This window comes from Megascapheus bottae, chromosome 17, assembly GCF_031878675.1.
Source record: "Megascapheus bottae isolate mThoBot1 chromosome 17, mThoBot2.hap1, whole genome shotgun sequence".
NCBI lineage: Eukaryota > Metazoa > Chordata > Mammalia > Rodentia > Geomyidae > Megascapheus > Megascapheus bottae.
This window is the reverse complement of record NC_143525.1, coordinates 45,918,738-45,941,696: the sequence shown is the minus strand read 5'-3', so window position 1 is coordinate 45,941,696 and position 22,959 is coordinate 45,918,738. Positions and strand designations below refer to the sequence as shown.

The 22,959-nt window shown below is 44.1% G+C and overlaps 1 protein-coding gene across 5 annotated transcripts in view; it reads left to right on the top strand.

The window, feature by feature from the left end:
* Window positions 1-16,617, top strand: part of Ap2b1 (adaptor related protein complex 2 subunit beta 1) — a 94,387-nt gene extending 77,770 nt beyond the window's left edge. For all 5 annotated transcript variants that reach the window (XM_090351236.1, XM_090351237.1, XM_090351234.1 and 2 more), the window contains 4 exons: window positions 3,296-3,380; window positions 4,556-4,642; window positions 13,410-13,564; window positions 16,522-16,617. In XM_090351236.1, the coding sequence (XP_090207362.1) occupies window positions 3,296-3,380; window positions 4,556-4,642; window positions 13,410-13,564; window positions 16,522-16,596 (402 nt within the window). In that variant the 3' untranslated portion in view covers window positions 16,597-16,617. The remainder of the gene's footprint in view (window positions 1-3,295; window positions 3,381-4,555; window positions 4,643-13,409; window positions 13,565-16,521) is intronic.
* Window positions 16,618-22,959: the final 6,342 nt, after the last annotated feature.

Sequence of the window (22,959 nt, the reverse complement as noted above, 5' to 3'; positions counted from 1 at the left end):
TCTCAGATCTCAGTCTCCTGAATAGCTAGGATTATAAGCATAACCACCAGTACCCAGCAAGCATACAGGTTTTACTTTTTCTGTATATATGATATTGAGGAGTTGAACCAAGAGCTTCTTGCATGCTAGGCAAATACTCTACCATGAGGCCATGCTCCCAGCGAGGCATACAGATTTTTGAAATTTATGAAAAGATTACACATTTCCCCAACTGACTTATGCATTCCGGCCTAAAAGATGGTATTTTAACAAGATATGATAGCAAGATTTAGATTTTCTTTATCTAAACAGCACAATAAGCACTAATAAATACTTGAATTGATGGCACATTGCAAGTTATAATTGATTTTTGTGTGTGTGTGCCAGTCCTGGGATTTGAAGTCAGTGCCTAGGTGCTATCCCTGAGCTTTTTTTTTGCTCAAGACTGGTACTCTACCACTTGAAGTTAATTGAAGATGAGTCTCTTGGACAGGCTGGGAGTTTGGCCTAGTTGTAGAGTGCTTGCCTAGTAAGCCCCAAGATCAAGATTCGATTCCTGGGTACCACATACATAGAGAAAGCCAGAAGTGGTGCTGTGGCTCAAGTGGTAGGGGTCTAGTCTTGAGGAAAAAACCCCAAGAACAGTGCTCAGGCCCTGAGCGCAAGCCCAGGACTGGCAAAAAAAAAAAAATCTCATGGGCTGGCTTGCAGGCACGAGCCACTGATGCTTGGCTTATAATTGTTTTTTAGTCAAAGGTGAGAGTAGCGATAGTCACACACATTTCACATGAAACCTCTCTCAGGTTCTCACTTTGAAATGTGCTCTACTAAGCCTAGCACTTTTTCAAAATCTTCTTGTTACCCCAATTGAAATAAAAGTTCTCCTTTTCTCCTGCTAAGTGCCAGATGAATGAGTAAAATACCTCTTTCCCAGAAACCCACAGTTGGCATACATCTTTGGAAGTGGTCTTCTCTGAATCTTAGTGAATATCTGAATTCCCTCTTTCTTACTCTCCCTTACTTGACCAGGCTCAGTCTTTGTGAGAATTCTGCCATCTCAGTGTTTCTTTGTTTTTATTTTTGTTTGGGGGGGCGGTCATGGGGCTTGAACTCTGGGCCTGGGCGCTGTCCCTGAGCTCTCCAGCTCTACTCCTGAAGCCACAGCCCCACTTCTCCTTTTCCAGTGATTAATTGGAGATAAGAGTTTCACATTCTTTAGTGCCCTGGCTGACTTCTCAGCCTCTTGAGTAGCTAGGATTATAGGCATGAGCCACCTCACCCAGCCATCTATATGTTTTGAGTGTCAAGCTATGTGATGTATATCAGAAATGTCTAGGTTTAGTACTTTCATATAGTTGGATGTCAGAGCTGATCTGGGGCTAATTATTTGGACTGTGTAAAAGCATCTCTTATAATCTGTGATATGAAAGCTGTTTGAATAAACTAGTGTTTATTAATCTCAGAAAAGGAAAGAGAGGGAGGAAGGAAGAAAGGAACTTGGAAAGAAACTCTTGGGAAATCATTGAAAGATTAAAAGCACAAATGACAAGGAGGTCATTGGAGGGGTTCTTCTGGGAGAGATTGTAAAGACAGATATCAGGAGACATACCAGTCAGTTATTGAAGGAGAAGGAAGAAGATTGGTAATGAGTATATAAAAGGATGATAAGCATGTCATAAAGAAGATATTTAGATTTCAGAGCCAACATTTTGATGAAGAAATAGATGTGCCATTGAAGTATAGACAATTGCCATAGAAAAGTGAGGGAGAGTGGGGCTGGGAGTTTGGCCTACTGGTGTTAAAGTGCTTGCCTAGCATGCATGAAGACCCGGATTCAATTCCTCGGTACCACATATAGAAGGAAGTGGTGCTGAGGCTCAAGTGGTAGAGCTCTGGCCTTGAGAAAGTCCAAGGACAGTGCTCAGGCCCTGAGCTCAAGCCCAGGACTGGCAAAAAAAAAAAAAAAAAAAAAAAGTGAGGGAGAATAGTTTGACTAGGTGAACACTTTTTTTTTCAGTTATGTTTTTAGGTCACAGACATGGTTACTGATCCCAAAATTTGCCCAGAGAAATGTTTTTTCCTGAAGTACCAAGAGCATATAGGCAGGAAAGTCAGTAATGTTAGAGCCTGTGGGAGGTAGTATTTTAGAGCAATTCCCCTACACTGTCTCCTTTTTTATATGGGTCCTATAATCTGTGGCAGCAAAATGTGCCTGTTTCAGAATTTCTTCACCAATTGGTGTCACCCCAAATAAAAGTGTACCTAGTGTAGGGTTGAAGGTTTTTAAATTATTATTTTCTAATTGGGTCTATTAACACACTTGTGATACTGTATCATGTGTGTGTGCATGCTGATACCAGGCTTGAACCTTGGGGGTCTTGAATTCTTGTTTTGCTTTTTCACTTGCAGATAGCCTTGTACCAGTTGAGCCATGCCTCTACTTTTTCTAAAAGCTACATGTTCAGAATTGAAGAAATCACCATAAATCACAAGTCTATATTGTGAGAAAACTCACTTCTTGGCTTGTTTAACATCTTTTCCTTCTAACAATTGTCAGATTTACCAGTACTTGATCCAATAAGCTTTTTCCTACAAATAGAGCCTGGGAAACAACTTTCTTTAACACCACCTGTTTTATAGACAGACAGACAGACAGATGAAATAAAGTCTGTGGGTTTTTGTTTGTTTTGGTTTTTTGGTTAGTTGTAGGGCTTAAACTCAGGGTTTTCTGGTGATTAATTAGAGATTAGAGTCTCACTGGCTTTCATGCCTGGGCTGACTTTGAATCGAGATCCTCAGATCTCAGCTTGCCGAGTAGCTAGGATTACAGGCATGAGCCACCAGCGCCCAGCAGTCTGTGGTTTGTATGAAAGAAAAGTGCTTGCCTAGCATGCATGAAGACCCAGGTTCGATTCTTTGATACCACATACATAGAAAAAGCCGGAAGTAGTGCTGTTGCTCAAGTGGTAGAGCACTAGCCCTGAGAAAACCCAAGGACAGTGCTCAGGTCCTGAGTATAAGCACCAGTACTGGCAAAAAAAAAAAAAAAAAAAAAAAAAAAATGCAGAAACAACAAAAAAAAACTAAATAGATTGATCTGTATATAGAAGTACCACGAAGAGAGCTCTCCTAGAGAGAGGTGAACTGCAGGTGGTTATAATTCTGACCGTGGAATATGTGTTTTGCAGCATAAAGACTAGTGTGTCTTTAATTTGGAGAGACGTACACTGACTGCAGTGAGAAGGTAGATTTCTAGACACACACCTTTCTGGCCTCCACATTGATGTACTCATTTTCCCTATTGCTTTCCTGGCAGGTGGCTGTTAAAAACAATATTGATGTCTTCTACTTCAGCTGCCTCATCCCACTCAATGTGCTCTTTGTAGAAGATGGTAAAATGGGTAAGTGTGTCTTCTAGTCCTTTGGCTAATTATACCTTTGCCCTTCCTCTGAACATTAGGCAGAACATGGCCCCACATGTACAGAGTTATTTAGAGATTTAAAAACTTAAAGATGTCAGAGTCACTGTTTCTTTTTCTGTCATTGGTATCTACATCTCCAAGCCTATATCTGAATAATTGAATCATCCCAGGATTTAGACCAAGAAGTATGGAGACAGATAGATGTAGATTGAATCTGCTGTGCCACTTATTAGCTGTGTGATCATGAGTGAGATGCTTAGCTTTCTTTTTTTTAGGAGCTTGGATTATAGGGCCTGGAACTTGCTAGTCTGGTCCTCTACTACATGAGTTACACCTGGTACAAACTTAGCTTCTTCAGTGTGCCAAGTAAAAATTTTTATAACGATTTAATGAAAGCACATATATAGATATACATATATACATCTATCCATATATTCACTGTGTCGAATTTAGACTGCTTAATGTGGAGTTTAGGCTGCTGAAGAAAAGAATTTAAGAATTTATATTTTTAATACCCCCCCAAAGGCTATTGACATTTCTCTCTTTTTTTACTTATGAAACCTCTGTCCAATAAAACGAATGCTATATTGGTACATATAAAATTTTATGGTACTGCCGGGCATGGTGGCTCACGCCTATGATCCTAGCTCCTCAGGAGGCTGAGATCTGAGGATCAAGATTCAAAGCCAGCTGAGGCACAAAAGGACCTGAGACTCTGATCTCCAATTAATCTCTAGAAAATGGGAAATGGGGCTTGACTCAAGGATAGGGCCATAGCCTTGAGCTGAAAAGCTCAGGGACAGTGCCCAGGCCCAGAGTTCAAGCCCCATGACACACCAAAAATACATATATATATGATACTTATTTGATTTTATCAGTGGCTTTTTTAGGTAGTCAGGACAGATGTGATTATATGTAAAGAAATTAAAACATAGAAAGACCGATCATAAGACTTGCCAGAGTTTACCCAAATTAGGAAAATCAGGGAACCAAACCTTTGAATGTAAACTCTTCACTATGCATAAGTGCTAATGATGATGGATTAATTGGCTAGAGTATGTGTATTATAAGAGCTGCATGCCAGAGGAGAAATGGTGACAAACATCAGAAATCACAGACTAGGTAAGCGCTTTCTTCTCGGCTTCCTCACCCAGAACGCCAGGTCTTCCTTGCAACATGGAAGGATATCCCTAATGAAAATGAACTCCAGTTTCAGATTAAGGAATGCCATTTAAATGCTGGTGAGTAGTGACTTTTAGGTTTAATTTTCATCTTAGTAAGTCAAATCACCTTTCTTTTACTTGCCTTTTCTTTCCAGATCTACCATGTTCTTGGTGGGTATGTTACATATACTTGCAAACCTCTCTTTAAAAACTTGAGAGATCGGGGCCGGGAGTTTGGCCTAGTGGTAGAGTGCTTGCCTAGCATGCACGAAGACCTGGGTTCGATTCCTTGGTACCACATACTTAGAAAAAGCCGGAAGTGGTGCTGAGGCTCAAGTGGTAGAACTCTTCTAGCCTTGAAAAAAATCCAAGGACAGTGCTCAGGCCCAGGACTGACAAAAAAAAAAAACAAAACTTGAGAGATCTGGGTGCTGGTGGTTCATACATGTAATCTGGTACTCAGAAGAGTGAAATCTGAGGATTGCAGTTCAGAGCTATTCCAGGCAGGAAAGTCTGTGAGACTCCCATCTCCAGCTAACCACCAAAATGCCAGAAATGAAACTGTGGCTCAAGTGATAGAATGCCAGACTTGAGCAAAAAAGCTGAAGAGAGCTCCCAGGCTCTGAATTCAAGCCTGAGGACCATCACAAAATAATTACAAACTTGAGATATTGGGAACAGGGCAAGGTGGCTCATGCCTATAAATAATTCTAGCTGCTCTGGAGGCTAAGATCTGAGGATTGCAGTTCAAAGCCAGCAGTAAAGAAGAAGAGACTCTTTATCTCACATCTCACGGGAAGTGGGGCTGTAGCTCAAGGGGTAGGGCAGTAGCCTTGAGCTGAAGAGCCCAGGGACAGGAAACCCCTCCCCCCATAAAAAAAAAACTTGATATTGGCATTCATAGTGGTCATGCTTGTAATGCCAATACTCACAGCAAACACACTCAACCCTCAAGTAGAAAAATCAAGAATTCAAAGCCACACTCAGCTCCACAGTGATACTTTAATAATAATAATAATAATAATCTAAAAACCTGGAGCATGGCCTGTAGATAGAGTGCATGCACAAAGCCCTGGGTTCGATTCCTTGGTGCCACATACACAGAAAAAGCTGGAAGTGGTGCTGTGGCTCAAGTGGTAGAATGCTAGCCTTGAGAAAGCCTTGAGAAAGCCTTGAGAAAGGGCAGTGTCTAGGCCCTGAGTTCAAACTCCAGGACTGGCAAAAACAGAAAACCCAAAAACCTTGGAATATTTTGATATAAGGTACTACATCATGCTAACAAGGTTTAAGCATAAACTAGAGTGGATCCATCTACCTGGTTCTTCAGTAGTTGATGGTGTATGAGTTAGTCATGTTACTTAACTGTCTTAAGTACAAATAATTATAGTGGCACTTGAGGTTATGTACCCTTTTAAGAATTAAAAAAGATTCAACCAGGAGTATGGACTAGTAGTAGAGTGTTTGCCTACCATGCAGACCCTGGGTTCAATTCCTCAGTATCACATACACAGAAAAAGCTGGAACTGGTACTGTGGCTTAAATGATAAAGTGCTAGCCTTGAGAAAGGTCAAGGATAGTACCTGAGCCCTGAGTTCAAGCCCCAGGACTAGAAAAAAAAAATTAAAAAGATTGCCAGGAGCCAGTGACTCAAGGCTGTAATCCTAGCTACTCAGTAGGCTAAGATCTGAGAATTGGAGTTCAAAGCCAGCCTGGGCACAAAAGTCCATGAGACTCAATTAGCCACATTGCTATGGTTCCACGTTGTAGAGCAGTAGCGTTGAGCTGAAGAGCCCAGGCCCAGAGTTCAAGCTCTATAGCTGACAAAAAAAAAAAAGCATTTCAATGCTAGAAGTATGACTCAGTTTGTGCTTACTGCATATGAAGCACAAGGCTCTAAGTTCAAACTCCAGCAAAAATTTTAAGAAACGTAAGGATTGGGAGTTTGGTCTAGCAGTAGAATGCTTGCCTAGCATGCAGATTCAATTCCTCAGTACTACTACATACATAGAAAAAGCTGCAAGTGGTGCTGTGGCTTAAGTGGTAGAGCTCTAGCCTTGAGAAACCCCAAGAACAGTGCTCAGGCTCTGAGTGCAAGCCCCAGGATTGGTGAAGAAGGAGAAGGGAGAGGGGAGGGGGAAGAAGGAAGAAGCAGAGGAGAGGAGAGGAGGACCATAGGATCAATTCAGCAGGGCATGGTAGCTCAAGCACATAATACCAGCAACTTGGGAGACACAGATTAGATGATAAGGTTTGAGGCCAACCTAGGCAAAAAGAAATTTGCAGAACTCCATCTCAACCAATGCCTTTTATATCCCCAGTGACACAGGGAAGCACAAATAGGAGGACCATAGCCCAGGCATAAATCATGACCTATTTAAAAAATTTACGAAGGTAGAAAAGAGTTGAACATGTGCTCAAGTGGTAGACTGCCTGCCTAGAAAGCACAGAGCTCTGAGTTCAATCCCCAGTACTGCAGAAAAAGAAAAAACAAGACCAAAAGATCATTTCATCTTTTTTTGTGTGTTAATTTTGAGGCTTGAATTCCAGGCCTCACATTCTTACTAGGTTTTCAATTCGAGATTGGCACTCTGTCACTTAAACCATATCTCCAGTTCCACTGGTTTTTCACTGGTTAATTGAAAATAAGGGTTTCTCAGCTTTGTCTGTCCACACTGGCTTTGAACCATTATCCTCAGATCTCAGCCTCCCGTGTGGCAAGGATTACAGGTATTTGCCACCAGCAGCCCCACCCACTTCATCTTTTGCATTAGCCTTTGGTATTAAAAGGAAGGAGGTTATTTTTCTGACCCTGTATAATAGAATTCTGTTTATAATTAAAGATTGCATTATGGTTGATTAAAGCCTAGCTTTATCTTCAAACCTTTTTGTGGTGGTAGTGTTATTGGTGGTGGGTGGTGGTGGTGGTTCTTGTTGGTGGTGGGGGTGGGGCTAGTGGGGGTAGGGTGGGGGAGTGGTTGCTGGTGGGGGTGGGGGTGGGGGTGGGGGTCAGTCTTGGTGTTTGAACTCAGTGCAGGGCACTGCTCCTAAGTGCTTTTTGCTCAAGGCTAGCACTCTACGACCTTGAACCATAGTGCCACTTCCAGCTTCCTGGTGGTTTAGAGGTAAGAGTCTCATGGACTTTCCTGCCTGGACTGACTTTGAACCTCAAACCTCAGATCTCAGCCTCCTGAGTAGCTAGCTTTACAGGCAAGAGCCATCAGTGGGCGTGTGTGTGTGTGTGTGTGTGTGTGTGTGTGTGTGTGTGTGTGTGCACCAAAGACCAAAGTAATTATGAAGTTGGTTTTGTTTCAGAGGTCAAATATAAAAGAAAACTACTGAGGCGAGAGAATTGTGAACGTGAGGGCAATTTCCAGAACAGCCTGGGTTACATACCAAGACTCTGTCTCAAACATTCACACATACACACACACACACACACACACACACACACACACACACACACACACACACACACACACACACACACACACACACACACACACACACAAAGTTTGGGTGACTAAGGACTTCAGTCCAGCCTGCCAAAATAATAAAAGAAAACACATGTATTTCAGATTAGAGTTTTGAACCCTTATTGAGCCTTGGTGTATGCGATCTTGCCAAAGAGGAGATGTCTGGCCTTTCTCCCAGTGAGGCTCTATCCTCTGATGTCCTCAGAGCAGATGTGGTTTGGATTAACTCTGCCATGGCCCCATACCAATGCCACCTGCCTTAGGTGTTCTGAATACACCTGTTTTCTATTGGCACTTTGCTCTATAGCATCAAGTACATGGGACCATGACAGTGATTTCTCCACACTAAATCACTGCCAAACTTATAAGCCCTGTTACTACAACCAATTCTTCATGCCTCTTCCTTTGGCTCCTCTCTGAGGTCTAGAATGCCCTGGGCCTAACATTTCCTTCTAGTCTTAAGGGATCTATTAACAGAAGTGTTTGCTGGTTTCAGGCCTTCTGATTCAACACCCTGTGTCTAGCTGAGAGCTAAAAATATCATCCTTTCCAGCTGATCTGCCCTAATCACAATAGCACCAGCACTTAAAATAGCTTTTCTGTGCTAGCGTAGACATTTGCAGATGGAGCGAGTACTGAGGGCTGCAGGAAGTCACAGCCTTAAAGGACTTTACCAACCTAGCCTTGAGCTTTTACTTTTGCTTTTTCCATTCTCTTGTTAGAGGAAAAAGAGAAAATATTTTCCCAAGTCTATGTAGTTAGTCAGATCTTGATAGAAGAGTGTAGATGATTTGGGGGTTGTTGATGACACTGATTGTAAGTACTAGAAAATTTGAGATAAGAAGTGGCTAGATAGATTTGCATGCTAGATAGATAGGCCCAGCTACTTGGAAGGCACCAGCACACCAGCCAGGGCAAAGGTAAGGGCACCACCCTGTCCTAAAACTTAAATGGTAGAGCACTTGCCTAACAAGCATAAAGTCCCTGAGATTAAATCCCAGTACCACAACCAACAAAAGTATACAGAAACGAAGAGCTGGATAGCCAGGTGCTGGTGGCTCACACGTATAATCCTAGCTATATGGCTAAGATCTGAGGACTGCAGCTCAAAGCCAACCCAGGCGTGGAAGTCTGAGAGACTTACCTCCAGTTAACCACCAGAAAACGGGAAGTAGCTCTGTGGCTCACATGGTAGAGTGCTAGCCTTGAGCTGAAGAGCTCAGGGAACTCAGAGTTCATGACAGGTCCCTCTCCCCACCCCCTGCTCCCCACAAGTAGAAAACCTGTCTAGCATGCACCAAGCCCTGAGTTCACTTTCCAGTACTTCAGAAACAATTGTTTGTTACTTTTAGTAAGACAGGTTTGAGGGCTAGGGCACATGGCTCAAGCAGTCCAGCATCTGCCTAGCAAGCACAAGGCCCTGAGGTCAAAGTTTTTTTTTTTTTTTAAAGAGGGAAGGGGAGTTTGACCTTCAGCCTAGTGGTAGAGTGCTTGGCCAGCATACACGAAGACCTGGCTTCGAGTCCTTGGTACCACATATGTAGAAAAAGCTGGAAAGTGGTGCTGTGGCTCAAGTGGTGGAGCTCTGACCTCAAGAAAGCCTAAGAATAGCACTCAGGCCCTGAGTTCAAGTCCCAGGACTGGGTGTAGTATTGGGGAAAACAGTCTGGGCAACACTCCTTAGACGTTATCTCAAAAAAAGAAAAGGAAAGGAAGATTATAAATGGACGAGACTATTCCCTCTTACTGCCAGTTGAGATGTGTTTGAGCAAGTAAGTGTTCTGAAAAGCTCAGAGACAAGATTTTTCTGTTGTCACTAGTTAGGCACCATAGAGAAATATTTCTTTAACCACTTGGGTACCAGGTAAAAGTGAGTTCAATTTTTTTCCTGTGGCTCTTCAAATCCTTTGGAACATGACACCCAGAAAACCCAAGGACAGTGCTCAGGCCCTGAGTACCAGCCCCAGGACTGGCCCAAAAAAAAAAAAAAAAAGGCAGAAGAAGAAGAAAGGTGAAAGATAACCATATCAGACCTCCTAAGAGTTGAGACACCCAGATCCAAAGAGCTAAACTTATGGAAGGAAATACACCAGAGGAAATTACATCTTGAAGCTAGTGTGGTTGTATTTGATCATTTTTCTGTGCTCTGTACTCCGGGGCAGATCTCGGTGTCTTATGCCTGAGATTATATCATGAGCACACACTGAAACAATTTACATTCTTAGCTACTCAAAACTGCAAGGTTCTGTCCTGTTTCCCAAGAGTTCAGATAGCTTCTCAAGAATTCTATTCCTAAAGCCTCCTTATTTCTGCCTCCCATTGTCCTGTTTTTGTTGTTGTTGTTGTTTCTGAGGTGGGTTTCACTGTGTATGTAAGACTGGTCTCAAATTCTCCATCCTCTGGCCTAAGCCTCCCAGATTCTGGGATCACAGGTATGGACCACCACTATTGTCACTCTGTACATTTAGCCGAGTCCAGTTACCCTTTACAAATCCTCAAATTCAAACCTGGTATCTGAAATGTATCAAGCTGTGGGTGTAATTCAGTGGTACAGCACTTGCTTAGCATGTACAAAGCTCTGGGCTCGATGCTCAGTCCTGCAAAAATTAAAAGTTGATTAAAGGTCGCAAAACTGACTCATATTTTTGTTATGGAGTTCTCCTTTCATTCAGTCCTCTAATTGAAATCACAGTAGAGCCATACTGAATGAACAAAATCAAGTTCCTGGCCTGTTAATCTTATAGAAGAGGTGATATCCTAATTAGTCTGTAGCATCTTAGCCTTGCTATATGTGTTGCCTACAATGTATAGCTGCAACAGAAAGACTCGTAAACAGAGGTTCTTCCCATGTATAGCTTTTACAACTAAAACCAAGCCCCTGTGTGTTGAAGGCAGTTCTGTCAAAAGGCAGTAGCCAAACTCCAACTAGCTGTGGTGCTTAGCAACCAAGTGTAAATTGTAAGCACCGAAGTGACAGCAAGAACTGCCTGACACACCGATGACTGCAAAACATAGTTAGGCCCCTTCTTAACAGTGTACATGTAGCTAACTACCTTGAGTAGCAAGAATAATGAAGGACATCTTAGTACCTCCTCCCCATAGCAGTCACTGATTAGGACGTCACAGTAAGACATCCCTCCAGAAGCAGCAGCTGGACCAGATGGTAGCATTGTAGAATATTGCTAAGTCAGCACCTAAGTCAGAGACATAGTCATAGATAGCTCTTGTATCCCGGATGGGAAATTTTCAGGATCCTGTGCTTAGAACTTAACTGTTTAGGAGGGTAATGGCCATCCATCATGAGTTCCTTTTCCTAGAGAGCACACAAGAATGTGACAGATTTTTATGTGGGAGAATTTAGTTCCTGGAGTAGGCATGAGTAATTTGAATTCTTGTCAGAAATGAACATAACAAACAGTTAACAAAGAAGCTGTATTTATCATCACTATTCTTAAAAGTTTCTTATCTTAAAGATGTTGCAGCATCTCACAGAGAGAGAAGTAACCTTTATTTATGAACTACTGTGTCTCTGATGCTATAATCCTGAATAAGAGTCAAATTCAACAACAGTAAAAATCCAAAAAGGCCGGGAGTGCGGCCTAATGGTAGAGTGCTAGCCTACATGCATGAAGCCCTGGGTTCTTCGACTCCTCAGTACCACATACACAGAAAAGGCCAGAAGTAGTGCTATGGCTCAAGTAGCAAAGTACTAGCCTTGAGAAAGCCCAAGGACAGTGCTCAGGCCCTGAGTTCAGGAAACCCAAACCCCAGGACTGGCACAAAAAAAAAAAAAAAAAACAGTTCACATCTACATTTACCCTTGGTTGTCGCCAAAGACTTCCATCATAGCTAGTTATTGCAACTGGGATTTGAGAGTCTGACAGAAGTCACCTTTATAATTTCCCTCATCCCCAATCTTGTGTTGACACATTGTTTCATTGTTTGTTTGGAGGCCTGTTATCTTAAGAATTAATTTACTTGCTAGGCTTGGTGATACATGCTTGTACTCTCAGTTATAAGAAAATCTATATTGAAAATTTGAAGCCAACCTAAGCAAAAATTAACAAGATCTTATCTCAGAAATAATGCAAAACAAAAGGGATGGGGCTGTGGTTCAGTTGGTAAAATGCTTTACCCAAGCACACATGGGGCTCTTGTTCAATTCCTGATACAATCATCTGATCAATCAATTACCTTTTTTTTTTTTTTACCACTCTTGGGCTAGAACTCAGGACCTGGGCACTGTCCTTGGGTTTTCTCAAGGCTAGCACTCTACCACTAGAGCCACAATACTACTTCCAGCTTTTCTTTTTCTAGTGTATATGATACTGAGGAATCGAACCCAGGGGCTTTGTATAAGCACTCTACCACTAGGCCACGCTCCTGGACCAATCAATTACCTTTTTTGTGTGTGCCAGTAATGGGACTTGAACTCAGGGCATGGATGCTGACCCTGAACTTTTTGCTCAAGGCTAGTGCTCTACCACTTGAACCAACACTCCACTTCCAGCTTTTTTGGTGGTTAATAAGAGTCTCAACTTTTCCTTACATGGGCTGACTTTGAAATGTGATCCTCAGCTCTCAGCCTTCTGTGTAGCCTAGGATTATAGACATGAGCCAACAGCACTTGGTCCAATTGTCTTTTGTTGGGAAAAAGAAAAATTCTTAAGCATTCAGATTAATAAGTTTGACTTGAAAGAACTTCCATTCTGTGCCCTTTTCTGATCCTGGCAATTGAGGCACAAGTGGACCACTGTGAAGTAATGGTCCTTGTGAAGAGAGTGAATTTAATCAAAAGCTTGATTCAATATTCAATAAAATGAGGCGGAGAGTTTGGCCTAGTGGTAGAGTGCTTGCCTAGCATGCACGAAGACCCAGGTTCGATTCCTCGGTACCACATACATAGAAAAAAGCCGGAAGTGGTGCTGAGGCTCAAGTGGTAGAGCTCTAGCCTTGAGAAAGTCCAAGGACAATGCAAGTCCTGAGCTCAAGCACAGGACTGGCAATAATAATAATAACAATAATAATAAATGAATGAATGAATAACACCCCCCACACCCATCTTATGTCCTTTTCACAGCATTTTTACCCATCTAGCACTTCGTTAAATCTTACTAGAACATCTTTAGGGCCATCTATTTCACAATCTGCAAATAACTCTTAAACTAATACTCAGTGCACTTTATTCTGTTTTGTATTTGAGAATCTGATAGGAACTTGATAAACCTTCATTTTGCTGTTTGTGAGAAAAAGGTTTCCTGAAATAGCACAGATGCACACATGACAGTACTTGATCATATGTGGCTCATAAAGGGTGTTGAGAGAGTACATTTGTCTGAAATGTTCACAGAAGCATTCATTTACATTTCTAGATACTGTTTCCAGCAAGTTGCAAAACAACAATGTCTACACTATTGCCAAGAGGAATGTTGAAGGGCAGGACATGCTGTACCAATCTCTGAAGCTCACTAATGGCATTTGGATTCTGGCCGAGCTGCGTATTCAGCCAGGAAACCCTAACTACACGGTAAGACCTTTCCCAGAACAGATGAGATAGATTAGCGCATGTTGCAGAGACTTAGAAAGGAGCTGCTTCAGACCTGAGAAACCTCAAGCAAGCAGCCCACAGACCTGAGAAACTTAAAAGTAAAAAAGTCCACAGTGGACTGCCGGGGCTCTTGATCCTCGCCTGTGACCCTAGCTCCTCAGGGGGCTGAGATCTCAGGATTCTGATGGCAAGCCAGCCCGGGCAGGACTCATATCTCCAGTTAACCACCAGAAAGTGGAAGTGGCACTGTGATGCAAATGGTAAGTGCTAGCCTTGAGCTGAAGAGCTCAGGGAAAGTACCCAAGCCCAGAGTTCAAGTTCACAGTTGCCTTGATAAAAACCTCCCTGCTTCCCTGTCTGCCCCAACGACAACATGTAGTACTGTGGGTCGGGAAGCAGGGTGTACAGCAAACCTATCCCTCTCATTTTTGGAGTTTATGACCTAAAGATATTAGCATCACAAACACATGACCCTCTTACCTGTGAGAGCTAAGGCAGAGTAGAAGACACTTGGCAGCCTGTGAGCCTTCTCAAAATAAAGATGCTAGCTGGGCACTGGTGGCTCACACCTGAGATCCTAGCTACTCAGGAGGCTGAGATCTGAGGATCGGATTCGAAGCCAGCCCAAGTCAGGAAAAGGGAGACTCTTTATTTTCCAATTAGCCACCAGAAAACCAAAGTGGCGCTGTGGCTCAAGTGGTAGAGCACTGGCCTTGAGCTGAAGAGCTCAGGGACAGCGCCCAGGCTAAGTTCAAGCCCCATGACCCACCAAAAAAAAAAAAAAAGGTTTGTTGTTCAGAAGAATCATACCATTTGGCTTCTCTCCAAGTGTGCCGCCATGCTTAAATCAATTTGTGTGACTATGCATAAAGCCCTCTATATGTTACTTGATCTAACTTCCACATATGAGAGAAATGAATAGGTGACCACCCCCCCTTTTTTCTTTGTGGGTCATGGGGCTTGAATTCTGCCTGGGCGCTGTCCCTGAGCTCTTCAGCTCAAGGCTACTACCTTATCCTTGAGCCAAGCTCCACTTCCCGTTTTCTAGAGGTTAATTGGAGATAAGAGTCTCAGGTCCTTTTGTGCCTGGGCTGGCTTTGAACTTTGATCTCAGCCTCCTGAGTAGCTAGGATTACAGGTGTGAGCCATCCCGCCCAGCTAGGTGACCTTTTTGTTAACTTTGTCAACTTGTCTTTCTTCACCTAGTGCATACCCAGAACTATTTTTCCCCCTACTGGTTTTTTTTCTTGAAGTAAGCTGGGCACTCACAAGTCTGTACATGTATGCACGGATGTATTTGTGTGCATGAGTGTGTTGCTGCATCCTGTCAAGTTAAATTTAAGGCCTCCTCCATAAAGTATGCGTTTTTCCCTCTCTGTTCCCCCACCAATATCTTCTCTCTTTAAAGTGTAACTTACCTTGTCATTGCCAAATTCCTCAAAAAAGAAAACCTCTTCTGGGCCGGGAGTTTGCCTAGTGGTAGAGTGTTTGCCTAGCATGCACGAAGACCCAGGTTCGATTCCTCGGTACCACAAACATAGAAAAAAGCTGGAAGTGGTGCTGAGGTTCAAGTGGTAGAGCTCTAGCCTTGAGAAAGTCCAAGGACAGTGCTCAGGCCCTGAGCTCAAGCCCAGGACTGGCAAAAAAAAAAAAAAAAAGAAAACCTCTTCTGTACTCTGGCTGAAAGGGAAGATTTTCACTGTAAAATCAAAGTCCTGTCAGGTGTATGTGCGTGAGCCCGCATGCTTATACTCTTAACCTGACTTGAGCCATGCCTCCAGTTCTGGCTTTTTGCTAGTTATTTGGAGATAAAGAAGTTTCTCAGTCAGCCAGTCTACATAGGGTGACTTCAATGATTATCAGATCTCAGCCTCCTAAGTAGCTAAGATTACAGGCTCTAGTCACCTGTACCCACCCAGCTATTTACATTTCTTGAAATTTACTGAACTGCATTCTTTATTTTGAGAAGGGCTTCTTGGTACCTTGGTATCATTTTTATAAGTATAGTTTGTGTAAAAATTTATATAGTTTATATATAGTTTGTGTAAAAACCTTATGTCATGAGTTTTTTTTAGTGGGACACAGAGTACTGTGTCATTTTTTCCCAGTTTTTCCTATTATTATACATTGGTATTATATTTTCAAGACTAGAAAATAGAGCCAGGCACCAGTGACTCATGCCTGTAATCCTAGCTACTCAACGGCTGAGATCTGTGGCTCACAGTTCAAAACCAGCCAGAGCAGGAAAGTATCTGAAACTTTCTTACAAGTAATCACTATAAAAGGGAGAAAATGGAGTTGTGACTCGAGTAATAGAGCAGTAGCTTTCAACAAATAGTCTTAGGGACACAGAGTTCCAACACACTTGTATATACACACATGAACACACACACAACTTACAAAATAGGTATGATACAATACGTTTAATTAATAGACATTATTCAGATTTCACTAGTTTTGTTTAGTCAGTCATGGGGCTTAAACTCTGGGCCTGGGCGCTGTCGCTGAGCTCTTCAGCTCAAGGCTAGTGCTCTACCACTTACATTTTCTGGTGCTTAGAGATAAGAGTCCCACGGACTTTAGTTCCTAGATTGGCTTTGACTACAATCCTCAGACCTTAGTCTTCTGAGAAGCTAGGATTAAAGGCGTGAGCCACCGGCACCGGGCCTTTTTGTCTATAGGGGTTGAACTCAGGGCCATGGCACTGTTGCTAGCTTTTTTGCTCAAAGTTAGTGCTCTACCACATTGGACCATAGCACCATTTCTAGTTATCTTGGTGGTTAATTGGAGATGAGTCTCTCAGACTTTCCTGCCCAAAAAAAGAATGTGGAATGCTTGCTTCACATGTGCCAGAAGTTTTCTTGACTGAGTGTGAATAACTTTATAGTCAATGCTAAATTCCATGCTAATCTTCCTTCTCCTTTTCCTCCTAACAGCTGTCGCTGAAGTGTAGAGCTCCTGAAGTCTCTCAATACATCTATCAGGTCTACGACAGCATTTTGAAAAACTAATAAACTGCTCCAGTAACCCCAGCCACCCTGTGATCGGTGCAGGTCAAGAACTTTTAACTGGAAAGACATTGTACTATTGTGTAGAATCTTAACCCGGTCAGTCTTACTGCAGCCACCCACCCAGGCAGTGACCAGTCCACCCTATGCTGACACGAAGCATACCTTGTTGCATAGTTTCTAGCTTTCTGTGAACATTTGCAGCCACTGCTTCAGTCACTTCTCATCTCTGCACCTCTCCATCCTAGCTTGTGAGCTTTTTCAGGCTGTGCCGAATGGCTGGCTTTTTCTACACCTCTTTTGAGTGTAGTTTGATATTCTGTAATCAAAAGCTCATTTCAAAAAGCAGATAGTACAACAAATATTAAAGCAAGGGAAAGTGTCACTGAAACATAAACTGCACTTTATTGTTTTATACTTTTGTACATAAGAGAAGTTGAGGTAGAATAACCAGGAGAAAGTGTTGAAACAACTGACCACTGTTCTCTACAATCCTAGAGGCGGAGATGCAGTGAATACCCTACTCTTGAGGACCTCTCACCTGTGGCAGCCTTTTCCCTGGTCATTGGATTTTCAGAGGTTGTTTCCTTTTTCCTCTCCATACTCCAAGCCTTCACACTTCCCCTGCCTCTTATCATCTCATTCCGTTGCTCCACAATGGCAGTTTTCATTGAACGGTGCTTCAGTGCCTGGCCTGTCAGCAGCAAAGCTGAGAGAAGTTAGAGTTTTCTATATTCCTTTCCACCAAACTAACCCATTAGCAACACTGATGAAGGAGGCTGAGCAGAGGTGGAAAACAGGAACCAAAATGCCCACTCCCAACCCTGTTGCCTGTATTTTTCAGGTCCAATTCAGATTCACAGTTGAAAGAGACCTTAACGACTTAGCCAACCCCATTTTTCTATGAAGGAAGAAAGCTAATGGGGACATTATTTGTGAGGCCTGTCAGCTATCAAGTAGCAGGGCTGAGGCTGGCTCCAGCCCTGCTGTTTTCACTGCAGGACTGTCTCCTGCTGTTCCTTTCCTCTGTGCCCTCCGTTTTCCCTCTTTTCCCTTTCCTTGCTCTGAGGCTCTTACTTACTCTATGCTGACTTTGGCACTATATCTGTTCCATGGCATTGGATGGCAGCAGAGCAACTTTTCACTTACTTAAAGGTGCATACAATGCCAAAATAAAGGTGTGGCTGATGTTTGAGGCCAGCTGGCAGGTACATAGAGGAAGTGAGCTGAGAGATGTCTCTTTATGCTCTTCTATGTGACTTGGGCTCCAAAGCAAATTAGGATCATCCTGGAAGGTCAGGTGGTTCTTGTCATCTTTCAGAGGCTGTGGAGATGTGGAATCATCTCCCAGACACATTAAAGATGACATCCAAAAAAATAACGCCCAATACACTACCCTCTTAGAGTACTCACTATTTTGATCTGTGGGCCCTTGAGGCAGAACCCAGCCTCCGGTACTCAGGCTCCATGACCATGACAACTCTTCTCAGATTTCTCTGCTTGATTTAGAAGCACTCCAGGGTCCAGAGGCCTTGTGTTGGACTCAGATCTAACCCACTGGACTCAGGATTGTGGAAAATGAGCAGAAGCCAGCCCCTAGCCACACTGTGCCTGAAATGACCCTGTGTCACACCAGTTGCAAAGCTTGGGGGTGAGTGGGTGCCCCAGTACAGTTCCTCAAACCTTGAAGATCTTCCAAAGAATTGCTGGGTGGGGGAGAGGAAATGCATCCCTTCCTTACCACCCCTCAGGCACGTGAGAAATAGGAAATAGCACAGGAGGGTGTGGGAGGTGGGTAGGTTGGCGATATGTGGGGTGGAAAAGCAAGTTGACAAAGTTTCCTTATTGGGACTCATTCATAGAGTCCATTGGAAACAAGTAGTGTAAAAGACTCACACTACAAACACAGCGTTCTCATTTCAAAGCAAACTGTAGTCCCAAAAGGAAGAATATGTGTCAGGGCACACAGGCGGAACACAGTGTTGGGCCAGGACGCATCCCCCAGCTCTTGAAGCAGACATCTCCACCTCCCCACCAGTGGTGGCTAACAGCTTCTGTTTTCAGCCTACCTAAATGCACCAAATGGTAATGTCTTTACTCCACGGGAACACTGCCTCCCATTGCACCCTGAGCAGGGTTAGGGAAGACTGCCTCGCCTAGAGGACCTCTGTCCTGAAGCGATGGTGGTTATGTCCACCACAGCTTCCCTGGGGATCTAAGCTCCGCCAGGTCAGTGGGTGGAGTGGAGTTTGCCCAGCACCCTCTGCTCTGCCTAAGTATATCTAAGAGCAAAGAAGCCTACTCACACCCAGTGCTCCCACTGGTCAGAGCCTCCCTGACCCATCTGTCCTCACCCAAGCTTGGGCGGTGTGTGTGTGTGTGTGTGTGTGTTAAGTTTGGGGCTCTGGAGAGAGCTGGGGTTGTAGGTACAGTTGTGGGAATACTCATTCTTCTGTTCTTGTGGGGATCTGTTCTTGGGGAGGGAAGGGTTTGGGGGAAGCTTGACCTTGTGTCTTCGTCAATAAATTCATTTACACAAAATCGGCTTTGTGGTGCACACTTTGTTCCCAGAGCTGACACTCTAGGACAGCACGGCCGCCCAGGGGAGGGCCAGAACAGGCAGTAGAGCTTACCCTTTAAAACTGTTTTTAACTGCCCTCGCCCTCCCAGGGCCAGGTGAAGTTACAGTTGACTTGAAGAAAAGACAGTTACCTCAGGGAGCCTCCTATAGCCCACACCCCCAGCCACAACACCACCACACAGGAGGCCTACGAGCCAGTCTACCTACAGGTGTTCCCAGGGGCAACAGGCAGAGCAGCAACACAGCAGCTTTTTTCTGACCTGTGTGTAGGCAGCCAACCAGCAAACCCAAGTAGCTGAGGAGTCCCTCAGCTTTCCATTATGCTGAATGAGGAGCCTTACTCGGCTCTGAACTTCCAAAGCCTCTCAGATTTGAACTCGGGGCCTACATGTTCCCAAGCAAATAGACTTGCCACGCCTGTGGCTCACACCTGTTATCGTAGCGTCTCAAGAGGCTAAGGTCTGAACATCTTGATGAAAGCCCAGTAGACTCTTGTTCTAGTTAGCCAGCAAAAAGCAGGACGTGGAAATGTGGCTCAAGTGGTAGAGTCAGCATTGAGCAGGAAAAATTTCAAGAGTGTAAGATGCCAATACAGATGCAGCTGCTTGAAAGCAAGTTACTCAAGGACTCTGAAGTTAGTGACCTGTATTTGTGTTGCTAAGACACACAATCCAGGTGTTGACAGGGATTTTACCCTGGGTTCTGACAGCCATTCAAACTTATTCCAGCCCACAACTGGGGACAGCCTGGAATGAGGGGCACAACAAGAGGGTCTTGAACAAGTCCTTGCACCTCTCACACCAGGAGTGTAGGCATGTCAGAAACTCCTTGGATGTTCAAACACCAGGAGTGAACTACCCTTGCTAGCAAGGCTGCAGTTAGCCTGCACTATAACAAATAATTCCTGGAGAAGTGGGAAAAGAGTAGATAGAAAATGGGCCAGGAATTTGGCCTAATGATGCAGTGCTTGCCTAACATGCACGAAAACCCGGGTTCGATTCCTCAGTACCACATACATTGCAGAAAGCCAGAAGTGGTGCTGTAGTTCAAGTGGCAGAACTTGAGCCTTGAGAAACCCCAAGGACAGTGCTCTGGCCCTGAGTTCAAGGCCCAGGACTGGACAAAAAGAAAAAAGAAGAAACTAGGCACAGTGGCTCATGCCTGTAATCCTACCTACTCAGGAGGCTGAGGTCTGAGGATCAAGGTTCAAAGCCAACCCTGGACACTGAAGACTGTGAGACTCTCATCTCCACATAACCATCAGAAAACAGAAAATTAGAAGTGGTGCTGTGGCTCAAGGGGTAGGGCAGTAGCCTTGAGCTGAAGAGCTAAGGACAGCGCCCAGATCCAGAGTCCAAGCATCCTTGAGATCCACCTGGGATCACCAGTTAGTGATGCAAATGTTTAAGTAGAAACACTCCACTTTGGGGTCCAGTCGTTTCTATTGTAGGTCTGGAGTAGCTGAATTCAACAACAAACTCCTCAGGAGTTCTAATTTGCAGCCAGAATTAAGATTCACTGCCAGAGTTGATGCTTATAGCTATAATCCTAGCTATCCAAGAGGCTGAGATCTTAGGCTCACAATTCAAAGCCGGCTCAGAAAATCCCATCAAACTTACCTACGGTTCACCAGCAAACACCATAACTAGATCTGCGACTCAAATGGTAGCACACTAGCTGTGAGTGAGAAAAAACACAAGTCCAATACCAGCATACATACAAATCACTGCCAGAGACTCACCCCTGTTTACCTACACCCTTCTGTAGTAAATACTTGTTCTTCTGGCAGGGAGGAAATGATAAAGCACTTACCTGCGTGTGATACCTGCTGATTTCTTTCCCTGTCATGAATTCAGTATCACTCCCTCACCATCCATCCTGTTTTTCAAGTGAGATGGGACAGAGCTACAACTTCAAACTCTACAGCTTCCACCTTCACTCTGTGCGAGATTCTCACCCTCTGCTTTTGTTATACCCAGACATGCTAAGCCTTCCAGATGCCAATTGCTCAGGGCACACTGATCCCAGACTTTTACTTAGGTTGTGCTGTGATTTCTTTATGATTCTCTGCCCCGGGAATGGCAAATGAAGAAGACTGAGGTACCTCAGGTACATTGTTTCTGAAGCCAGAAAACAGCTGTGGATTCTCAGGTGAGGTCTGGGTCTTCCTACTCCTTCCTACTGCACACACTAATGCTTTTTTCTGATTTTGCTTGGACCCAGATTTCTTTTCCCTGCCACCCCCAGCTCCGGGAGGCAAGAGCCTGTTTATTTTAATACCTGGTATGGCACTTGGGAACGGTCACACCTCCCCCGTTGTTACCCATTTCTATCTCCTGAGCACTAATCCTAGAATCCCAATCAGCCCCCAGACGTGGTATTAGCAACAAGGATATTTCTTGAAAAGTTTCCGAGTTGGCTCCACACTTGCCGTCTTAGATTCTCATTTAGCTTTTGCCCTGCCATTCTTGAGGCTGCCAGCCAGAGAAAGGCTAATTTGGGGGTTGGTTAGACCCAGATTCTCAGTTGGGCTTAATTTCCAGAAGCATCTTGCCAGGTGCTGATGGCTTACACCTGTAATCCCAGCTACTGAGGAAGCTACTATCTGATCAAAATTTGACAGTGGAGCGGTGGCTAAAGTGGTACAGCATTAGCCTTGAGTGAAAAGCTCAGGGACAGGGGCCGGGAGTTTGGCCTAGTGGTAGAGTGCTTGCCTAGCATGCATGAAGACCCAGGTTCGATTCCTCCGTACCACATACATAGAAAAAAGCCGGAAGTGGTGCTAAGGCTCAAGTGGTAGAGTGTTAGCCTTGAGAAAGTCCAAGGGCAGTGCTCAAGCCCTGAGCCCAAGCCCAGGACTGGCAAAAAAAAAAAAAAAAAAAAAAAAAAAAAAAGCTCAGGGATATTACCCGAACCCCGAAACCCCGAGTTCAAACCCAGTACTGGCACAAAATTAACAACCGCCATTTCTAGGATCATTCTCCTTTGGGCAGGGCCCCAACCAACACTTGAGCTAAGGCAGCATCATTCACCCCTGTGTTAGTGTTAGAGAATGAGGTTTAAGCATGGCCTCTATCTTTCCTCCCTTATTCCATTCAGGCTTCTCTTTGAGGTCTTAGGACCATTGGCCAATGAGCTTTGGAAAGCTCAATGTGGTTCCTCAACTCTGACGGGGAGGAGAGGGGTAGAAATAAGCAGGTCCAGGTCAGAACCCTGTGTGCTCCACTGTAGTGCGGACCTCAGGGGCTGCAGATGGCCCTGTGTTGGCTCTCCTGGAATCTGAGTCATGAGCTCGTGTGTCAGCCATCAGGCATCCATCCTCCACTGAACCAGCCACAAGAGGCCCAAAGACAGGACGTCCCCAGCTTTTCCAATGACAGAACAGCAAACAGGCCCTACATTAACTTGACAAAATGAATTAACTCTACCTTCCTTCCAGTCAGTCAAACTATTCCCTTCAGTCAAAATACTCTTCTTGGGTTTTGTTGTTGTTGTTGTTGTCTTGTTTTTTGCCAGTCCTGGGCTTGGGCTCAGGGCCTGAGCACTGTTCTTGGACTTTCTCAAGGCTAGAGCTCTACCACTTGAGCCTCAGCACCACTTCTGGCTTTTTGCTATGTATGTGGGGTACCGAGGAATCGAACCCGGGTCTTCGTGCATGCTGGGCAAGCACTTTAACCAGTAGGCCACACTCGCGACCCTCTTGGTGGTTCTTTTGATCTACCTCCTCATCCCCGGGACTTCACCTCACTCTCTGGGCCCTCACCGCACTCCCCCGCGCTGGGCTC